This window comes from Notolepis coatsorum (assembly GCF_963971535.1).
Source record: "Notolepis coatsorum genome assembly, chromosome: 15".
In the NCBI taxonomy this organism is placed as follows: domain Eukaryota; kingdom Metazoa; phylum Chordata; class Actinopteri; order Aulopiformes; family Paralepididae; genus Notolepis; species Notolepis coatsorum.
In genome coordinates, this window is record NC_140179.1 from 94,837,830 (window position 1) to 94,847,829 (window position 10,000).

Here is a 10,000-nt window from a genome sequence, read left to right on the forward strand (position 1 = left end):
TAACCAGTAGCTCTCAGACCAGTATAACCAGTGCTGTAGCTCTCAGACCAGTATAACCTGTAGCTCTCAGACCAGTATAACCTGTAGCTCTCAGACCAGTATAACCTGTAGCTCTCAGACCAGTATAACCTGCAGCTCTCAGACCAGTATAACCTGTAGCTCTCAGACCAGTATAACCTGTAGCTCTCAGACCAGTATAACCTGTAGCTCTCAGACCAGTATAACCAGTAGCTCTCAGACCAGTATAACCTGTAGCTCTCAGACCAGTATAACCTGTAGCTCTCAGACCAGTATAACCAGTAGCTCTCAGACCAGTATAACCTGTAGCTCTCAGACCAGTATAACCTGTAGCTCTCAGACCAGTATAACCTGTAGCTCTCAGACCAGTATAACCTGTAGCTCTCAGACCAGTATAACCTGTAGCTCTCAGACCAGTATAACCTGCAGCTCTCAGACCAGTATAACCAGTAGCTCTCAGACCAGTATAACCTGTAGCTCTCAGACCAGTATAACCTGTAGCTCTCAGACCAGTATAACCAGTAGCTCTCAGACCAGTATAACCAGTAGCTCTCAGACCAGTATAACCTGTAGCTCTCAGACCAGTATAACCAGTAGCTCTCAGACCAGTATAACCTGTAGCTCCCAGACCAGTATAACATGTAGCTCTCAGACCAGTATAACCAGTGCTGTAGCTCTCAGACCAGTATAACCAGTAGCTCTCAGACCAGTATAACCAGTAGCTCTCAGACCAGTATAACCTGTAGCTCTCAGACCAGTATAACCAGTAGCTCTCAGACCAGTATAACCTGTAGCTCTCAGACCAGTATAACCTGTAGCTCTCAGACCAGTATAACCAGTAGCTCTCAGACCAGTATAACCAGTAGCTCTCAGACCAGTATAACCTGTAGCTCTCAGACCAGTATAACCTGTAGCTCTCAGACCAGTATAACCTGTAGCTCTCAGACCAGTATAACCAGTAGCTCTCAGACCAGTATAACCAGTAGCTCTCAGACCAGTATAACCAGTAGCTCTCAGACCAGTATAACCAGTAGCTCTCAGACCAGTATAACCAGTAGCTCTCAGACCAGTATAACCTGTAGCTCTCAGACCAGTATAACCTGTAGCTCTCAGACCAGTATAACCTGTAGCTCTCAGACCAGTATAACCTGCAGCTCTCAGACCAGTATAACCTGTAGCTCTCAGACCAGTATAACCAGTAGCTCTCAGACCAGTATAACCTGTAGCTCTCAGACCAGTATAACCTGTAGCTCTCAGACCAGGATAACCAGTAGCTCTCAGACCAGTATAACCTGTAGCTCTCAGACCAGTATAACCAGTAGCTCTCAGACCAGTATAACATGTAGCTCTCAGACCAGTATAACCTGTAGCTCTCAGACCAGTATAACCTGTAGCTCTCAGACCAGTATAACCTGTAGCTCTCAGACCAGTATAACCTGTAGCTCTCAGACCAGTATAACCAGTAGCTCTCAGACCAGTATAACATGTAGCTCTCAGACCAGTATAACCTGTAGCTCTCAGACTAGTATAACCTGTAGCTCTCAGACCAGTATAACCAGTAGCTCTCAGACCAGTATAACCAGTAGCTCTCAGACCAGTATAACCTGTAGCTCTCAGACCAGTATAACCTGTAGCTCTCAGACCAGTATAACCTGTAGCTCTCAGACCAGTATAACATGTAGCTCTCAGACCAGTATAACCTGCAGCTCTCAGACCAGTATAACCTGTAGCTCTCAGACCAGTATAACCTGTAGCTCTCAGACCAGTATAACCAGTAGCTCTCAGACCAGTATAACCTGTAGCTCTCAGACCAGTATAACCAGTAGCTCTCAGACCAGTATAACCTGTAGCTCTCAGACCAGTATAACCAGTAGCTCTCACACCAGTATAACCTGTAGCTCTCAGACCAGTATAACCAGTAGCTCTCAGACCAGTATAACCAGTAGCTCTCAGACCAGTATAACCTGTAGCTCTCAGACCAGTATAACCTGTAGCTCTCAGACCAGTATAACCTGTAGCTCTCAGACCAGTATAACCTGTAGCTCTCAGACCAGTATAACCAGTAGCTCTCAGACCAGTATAACCTGTAGCTCTCAGACCAGTATAACCTGTAGCTCTCAGACCAGTATAACCAGTAGCTCTCAGACCAGTATAACCAGTAGCTCTCAGACCAGTATAACCTGTAGCTCTCAGACCAGTATAACCTGTAGCTCTCAGACCAGTATAACCAGTAGCTCTCAGACCAGTATAACCAGTGATGTAGCTCTCAGACCAGTATAACCTGTAGCTCTCAGACCAGTATAACCAGTGCTGTAGCTCTCAGACCAGTATAACCAGTAGCTCTCAGACCAGTATAACCTGTAGCTCTCAGACCAGTATAACCAGTAGCTCTCAGACCAGTATAACCAGTAGCTCTCAGACCAGTATAACATGTAGCTCTCAGACCAGTATAACCTGTAGCTCTCAGACCAGTATAACCTGTAGCTCTCAGACCAGTATAACCTGTAGCTCTCAGACCAATATAACCTGTAGCTCTCAGACCAGTATAACCAGTAGCTCTCAGACCAGTATAACATGTAGCTCTCAGACCAGTATAACCTGTAGCTCTCAGACCAGTATAACCTGTAGCTCTCAGACCAGTATAACCAGTAGCTCTCAGACCAGTATAACCAGTAGCTCTCAGACCAGTATAACCTGTAGCTCTCAGACCAGTATAACCTGTAGCTCTCAGACCAGTATAACCTGTAGCTCTCAGACCAGTATAACATGTAGCTCTCAGACCAGTATAACCTGCAGCTCTCAGACCAGTATAACCTGTAGCTCTCAGACCAGTATAACCTGTAGCTCTCAGACCAGTATAACCAGTAGCTCTCAGACCAGTATAACCTGTAGCTCTCAGACCAGTATAACCTGTAGCTCTCAGACCAGTATAACCTGTAGCTCTCAGACCAGTATAACCAGTAGCTCTCAGACCAGTATAACCTGTAGCTCTCAGACCAGTATAACCTGTAGCTCTCAGACCAGTATAACCAGTAGCTCTCAGACCAGTATAACCAGTAGCTCTCAGACCAGTATAACCTGTAGCTCTCAGACCAGTATAACCTGTAGCTCTCAGACCAGTATAACCTGTAGCTCTCAGACCAGTATAACCAGTAGCTCTCAGACCAGTATAACCAGTAGCTCTCAGACCAGTATAACCTGTAGCTCTCAGACCAGTATAACCAGTAGCTCTCAGACCAGTATAACCTGTAGCTCTCAGACCAGTATAACCTGTAGCTCTCAGACCAGTATAACCAGTAGCTCTCAGACCAGTATAACCAGTAGCTCTCAGACCAGTATAACCTGTAGCTCTCAGACCAGTATAACCAGTAGCTCTCAGACCAGTATAACCAGTAGCTCTCAGACCAGTATAACCAGTAGCTCTCAGACCAGTATAACCTGTAGCTCTCAGACCAGTATAACCAGTAGCTCTCAGACCAGTATAACCAGTAGCTCTCAGACCAGTATAACCAGTAGCTCTCAGACCAGTATAACCTGTAGCTCTCAGACCAGTATAACCTGTAGCTCTCAGACCAGTATAACCTGTAGCTCTCAGACCAGTATAACCAGTAGCTCTCAGACCAGTATAACCAGTAGCTCTCAGACCAGTATAACCAGTAGCTCTCAGACCAGTATAACCTGTAGCTCTCAGACCAGTATAACCTGTAGCTCTCAGACCAGTATAACCTGTAGCTCTCAGACCAGTATAACCTGTAGCTCTCAGACCAGTATAACCTGTAGCTCTCAGACCAGTATAACCTGTAGCTCTCAGACCAGTATAACCAGTAGCTCTCAGACCAGTATAACCTGTAGCTCTCAGACCAGTATAACCTGTAGCTCTCAGACCAGTATAACCTGTAGCTCTCAGACCAGTATAACCTGTAGCTCTCAGACCAGTATAACCAGTAGCTCTCAGACCAGTATAACCTGTAGCTCTCAGACCAGTATAACCTGTAGCTCTCAGACCAGTATAACCTGTAGCTCTCAGACCAGTATAACCTGTAGCTCTCAGACCAGTATAACCTGCAGCTCTCAGACCAGTATAACCTGCAGCTCTCAGACCAGTATAACCAGTAGCTCTCAGACCAGTATAACCAGTAGCTCTCAGACCAGTATAACCTGTAGCTCTCAGACCAGTATAACCTGTAGCTCTCAGACCAGTATAACCTGTAGCTCTCAGACCAGTATAACCTGTAGCTCTCAGACCAGTATAACCAGTAGCTCTCAGACCAGTATAACCTGTAGCTCTCAGACCAGTATAACCTGTAGCTCTCAGACCAGTATAACCTGTAGCTCTCAGACCAGTATAACCTGTAGCTCTCAGACCAGTATAACCTGCAGCTCTCAGACCAGTATAACCTGCAGCTCTCAGACCAGTATAACCAGTAGCTCTCAGACCAGTATAACCAGTAGCTCTCAGACCAGTATAACCAGTAGCTCTCAGACCAGTATAACCTGTAGCTCTCAGACCAGTATAACCTGTAGCTCTCAGACCAGTATAACCTGTAGCTCTCAGACCAGTATAACCTGTAGCTCTCAGACCAGTATAACCAGTAGCTCTCAGACCAGTATAACCTGTAGCTCTCAGACCAGTATAACCAGTAGCTCTCAGACCAGTATAACCAGTAGCTCTCAGACCAGTATAACCAGTGCTGTAGCTCTCAGACCAGTATAACCAGTAGCTCTCAGACCAGTATAACCTGTAGCTCTCAGACCAGTATAACCAGTAGCTCTCAGACCAGTATAACCAGTAGCTCTCAGACCAGTATAACCAGTAGCTCTCAGACCAGTATAACCTGTAGCTCTCAGACCAGTATAACCAGTGATGTAGCTCTCAGACCAGTATAACCAGTAGCTCTCAGACCAGTATAACCTGTAGCTCTCAGACCAGTATAACCAGTAGCTCTCAGACCAGTATAACCTGTAGCTCTCAGACCAGTATAACCTGTAGCTCTCAGACCAGTATAACCTGTAGCTCTCAGACCAGTATAACCAGTAGCTCTCAGACCAGTATAACCTGCAGCTCTCAGACCAGTATAACCAGTAGCTCTCAGACCAGTATAACCTGTAGCTCTCAGACCAGTATAACCAGTAGCTCTCAGACCAGTATAACCAGTAGCTCTCAGACCAGTATAACCTGCAGCTCTCAGACCAGTATAACCAGTAGCTCTCAGACCAGTATAACCAGTAGCTCTCAGACCAGTATAACCTGTAGCTCTCAGACCAGTATAACCTGTAGCTCTCAGACCAGTATAACCAGTGATGTAGCTCTCAGACCAGTATAACCAGTAGCTCTCAGACCAGTATAACCTGTAGCTCTCAGACCAGTATAACCTGTAGCTCTCAGACCAGTATAACCTGTAGCTCTCAGACCAGTATAACCTGTAGCTCTCAGACCAGTATAACCTGTAGCTCTCAGACCAGTATAACCTGTAGCTCTCAGACCAGTATAACCTGTAGCTCTCAGACCAGTATAACCTGTAGCTCTCAGACCAGTATAACCTGTAGCTCTCAGACCAGTATAACCTGCAGCTCTCAGACCAGTATAACCAGTAGCTCTCAGACCAGTATAACATGTAGCTCTCAGACCAGTATAACCTGTAGCTCTCAGACCAGTATAACCAGTAGCTCTCAGACCAGTATAACCTGTAGCTCTCAGACCAGTATAACCTGTAGCTCTCAGACCAGTATAACCTGTAGCTCTCAGACCAGTATAACCTGTAGCTCTCAGACCAGTATAACCTGCAGCTCTCAGACCAGTATAACCAGTAGCTCTCAGACCAGTATAACCAGTAGCTCTCAGACCAGTATAACCAGTGCTGTAGCTCTCAGACCAGTATAACCTGTAGCTCTCGGACCAGTATAACCTGTAGCTCTCAGACCAGTATAACCTGTAGCTCTCAGACCAGTATAACCTGCAGCTCTCAGACCAGTATAACCAGTAGCTCTCAGACCAGTATAACCAGTAGCTCTCAGACCAGTATAACCAGTGCTGTAGCTCTCAGACCAGTATAACCAGTAGCTCTCAGACCAGTATAACCTGTAGCTCTCAGACCAGTATAACCAGTAGCTCTCAGACCAGTATAACCTGTAGCTCTCAGACCAGTATAACCAGTAGCTCTCAGACCAGTATAACCAGTAGCTCTCAGACCAGTATAACCTGTAGCTCTCAGACCAGTATAACCTGTAGCTCTCAGACCAGTATAACCAGTAGCTCTCAGACCAGTATAACATGTAGCTCTCAGACCAGTATAACCTGTATCTCTCAGACCAGTATAACCTGTAGCTCTCAGATCAGTATAACCTGTAGCTCTCAGACCAGTATAACCAGTGCTGTAGCTCTCAGACCAGTATAACCTGCAGCTCTCAGACCAGTATAACCAGTAGCTCTCAGACCAGTATAACCAGTAGCTCTCAGACCAGTATAACCTGTAGCTCTCAGACCAGTATAACCTGTAGCTCTCAGACCAGTATAACCTGTAGCTCTCAGACCAGTATAACCAGTAGCTCTCAGACCAGTATAACCTGTAGCTCTCAGACCAGTATAACCTGTAGCTCTCAGACCAGTATAACCTGCAGCTCTCAGACCAGTATAACCTGTAGCTCTCAGACCAGTATAACCTGTAGCTCTCAGACCAGTATAACCTGTAGCTCTCAGACCAGTATAACCTGTAGCTCTCAGACCAGTATAACCAGTAGCTCTCAGACCAGTATAACCAGTAGCTCTCAGACCAGTATAACCAGTAGCTCTCAGACCAGTATAACCAGTAGCTCTCAGACCAGTATAACCTGTAGCTCTCAGACCAGTATAACCAGTAGCTCTCAGACCAGTATAACCAGTAGCTCTCAGACCAGTATAACCAGTGCTGTAGCTCTCAGACCAGTATAACCTGTAGCTCTCAGACCAGTATAACCTGTAGCTCTCAGACCAGTATAACCAGTAGCTCTCAGACCAGTATAACCTGTAGCTCTCAGACCAGTATAACCTGTAGCTCTCAGACCAGTATAACCTGTAGCTCTCAGACCAGTATAACCAGTAGCTCTCAGACCAGTATAACCAGTAGCTCTCAGACCAGTATAACCAGTGCTGTAGCTCTCAGACCAGTATAACCTGTAGCTCTCAGACCAGTATAATCTGTAGCTCTCAGACCAGTATAACCTGTAGCTCTCAGACCAGTATAACCTGTAGCTCTCAGACCAGTATAACCAGTAGCTCTCAGACCAGTATAACCAGTAGCTCTCAGACCAGTATAACCTGTAGCTCTCAGACCAGTATAACCTGTAGCTCTCAGACCAGTATAACCTGTAGCTCTCAGACCAGTATAACCTGTAGCTCTCAGACCAGTATAACCTGTAGCTCTCAGACCAGTATAACCAGTAGCTCTCAGACCAGTATAACCTGTAGCTCTCAGACCAGTATAACCTGTAGCTCTCAGACCAGTATAACCAGTAGCTCTCAGACCAGTATAACCTGTAGCTCTCAGACCAGTATAACCAGTAGCTCTCAGACCAGTATAACCTGTAGCTCTCAGACCAGTATAACCTGTAGCTCTCAGACCAGTATAACCAGTAGCTCTCAGACCAGTATAACCTGTAGCTCTCAGACCAGTATAACCTGCAGCTCTCAGACCAGTATAACCTGTAGCTCTCAGACCAGTATAACCAGTGCTGTAGCTCTCAGACCAGTATAACCAGTAGCTCTCAGACCAGTATAACCTGTAGCTCTCAGACCAGTATAACCTGTAGCTCTCAGACCAGTATAACCTGTAGCTCTCAGACCAGTATAACCAGTAGCTCTCAGACCAGTATAACCAGAAATATGGTTAATCACTAGGGATGTCCGATATTATCGGCCTACCGATATTATCGGCCGATATCGGCATTAAAATGTGATATTTTTTTACATTTCTATAATCTTTATTTACCCAGGCAAGCAAGTAAGAACAAATTCTGATTTTATTTATTGTCAAAAGTATGCATAATGTTGTGTTAATTCCACAACAAGAGATATGTAATGTTAATTACCTGAAATTATTCCGTTTTTTGGGGGGGGAAACCCTGCACATATCGGTATCGGTTGATATCGGTATCGGAAATTAAGAGTTGGACAATATTGGTATATCAATATCGGTAGAAAATCCAATATCGAGCATCCCTATCACTACAGTATTTCTGTGATAAGTCTATTGTGTGTATATGAAGAAGAAGAAAAAAACGACAGGATGTTTGTTTGGCTGAAGTTGAAGCTGTCAGAGCGGCAAGCGTTTCTCTAACAGGAGAGACGAGAAAGAGAGATATCACTTCTGTCAGATTGTCTTCACCGTTTAAATGCTGTTGCCCCAGGACTTCAGCTCAATGATCTCCAGATCTCTAGATGGACAAGAACACAAGAGGGAAGTGTCAGTCAGTCAGTCAGTCAGTCAGTCAGTCAGTCAGTCAGTCAGTCAGTCAGTCAGTCAGTCAGTCAGTCAGTCAGTCAGTCAGTCAGTCAGTCAGTCAGTCAGTCAGTCAGTCAGTCAGTCAGTCAGTCAGTCAGCCAGTCAGCAAATTAATTGTTCATTTGTATACTGCAGATTCAGCCTATAATAAAATAATCAACAAAAAGTATATTAACACAAAAAAAGCTAAAATTAAATATTGCTTGTCAATCCCCTTGCTGTTGGTATGGATACTTTTTTTGTTTGTTTTGGAGGCAATCAACTATTTATTCTATTCTATTCTATTCTATTCTATTCTATTCTATTCTAATTCTTTCTAAGGGACAATGTCTTCCAAATCATGGTGTCCTCAGGTCTTTTGTTGTCATGTATTGTTGCCGTTATTGTTTCAGTGGCAGACTTTTAAAAGGTCCTCTTTCTACCTGATTTGACCTACTGAGTAAACCCACATTTAAAGAGTACGTTCTGACCTTTTGAACTGCTGCCACTGTATCCACGGTTGCAGGGGGGTGATTTGTTAAGATTTAAAAGGGGGTTGCCAGCCACCCTTTTATGGCACTTCAAATCACCCGCTGTGTGTTGTGTACATGTATGTGTGTGTGTGTGTGTGTGTGTGTGTGTGTGTGTGTGTGTGTGTGTGTGTGTGTGTGTGTGTGTGTGTGTGTGTGTGTGTGTGTGTGTGTGTGTGTGTGTGTGTGTGTGTGTGTGTGTGTGTGTGTGTGTGTGTGTGTGTGTGTGTGTGTGTGTGTGTGTGTGTGTGCGTGCATGCGTGCATGCTTGCATGTGTATTTGTGTGTGTGTATAATCCATTCTGTTTTCTGTGTTTCCAGAAATAGGATCTCCAAATCCAAGTTCAGGTTAGTACATGTTGTTTACCATAAGTCCGTTTCTCTCAACCGCTGTGACGTCACTACTGCTACGCTGCGTTCCGTGTGTGTGTGTGTGTGTGTGCGTGCGTGCGTGCGTGCGTGTGTGTGTGTGTGCGTGCGTGCGTGTGTGTGTGTGTGTGTGTGCGTGTGTGTGTGTGTGTGTGTGTGTGCGTGCGCGCTCGGTGTGTGTGTGTGTGTGCGTGCGTGCGTGCGTGCGTGCGTGCGTGTGTGTGTGTGTGTGAGAGTGAGTGCCTCTTTTTAACTTTTACAGTACATTTAAAAACAGTAGCTACATCTCTGAGTGTCGTCTGGAACAACACGTCTTGTTATCTTAAAGGAAACACCCATTTTCTGTGCGTTCGGTAGAAAGCCATCCAGCTGCAAGCTAGCCTAGCTTAGCACAAATGAATGGAAGCGAATACGGATCCCAGCTAGCCTAACTAAACACTCTGAGTTTAAGCTACGCTAGTGGTCCGTATCCACTTCCATTAATTTGTGCTAAGCTAAGATAAGATGAGATATTCCTTTATTGATCCCGTTGGGGAAATCCGGGTGTCATAGCAGCGTGGAGGAGGGGGGGGGGGGGGGAGCTACAGGTACAGGTATGGGCATGGTAATAGTACAAGACATAAACTA

General features: G+C 45.3%; 1 protein-coding gene across 1 annotated transcript in view; it reads left to right on the plus strand.

Moving 5' to 3' along the window:
- cacna1c (calcium channel, voltage-dependent, L type, alpha 1C subunit) overlaps nucleotides 1-10,000 on the plus strand; it is a gene marked incomplete at both ends in the record, with an annotated part of 188,360 nt that overhangs the window by 55,669 nt on the left and 122,691 nt on the right. The window contains 1 exon segment of the mRNA XM_084331098.1: nucleotides 9,326-9,352. Coding sequence (XP_084187224.1) covers nucleotides 9,326-9,352 — 27 coding nt within the window.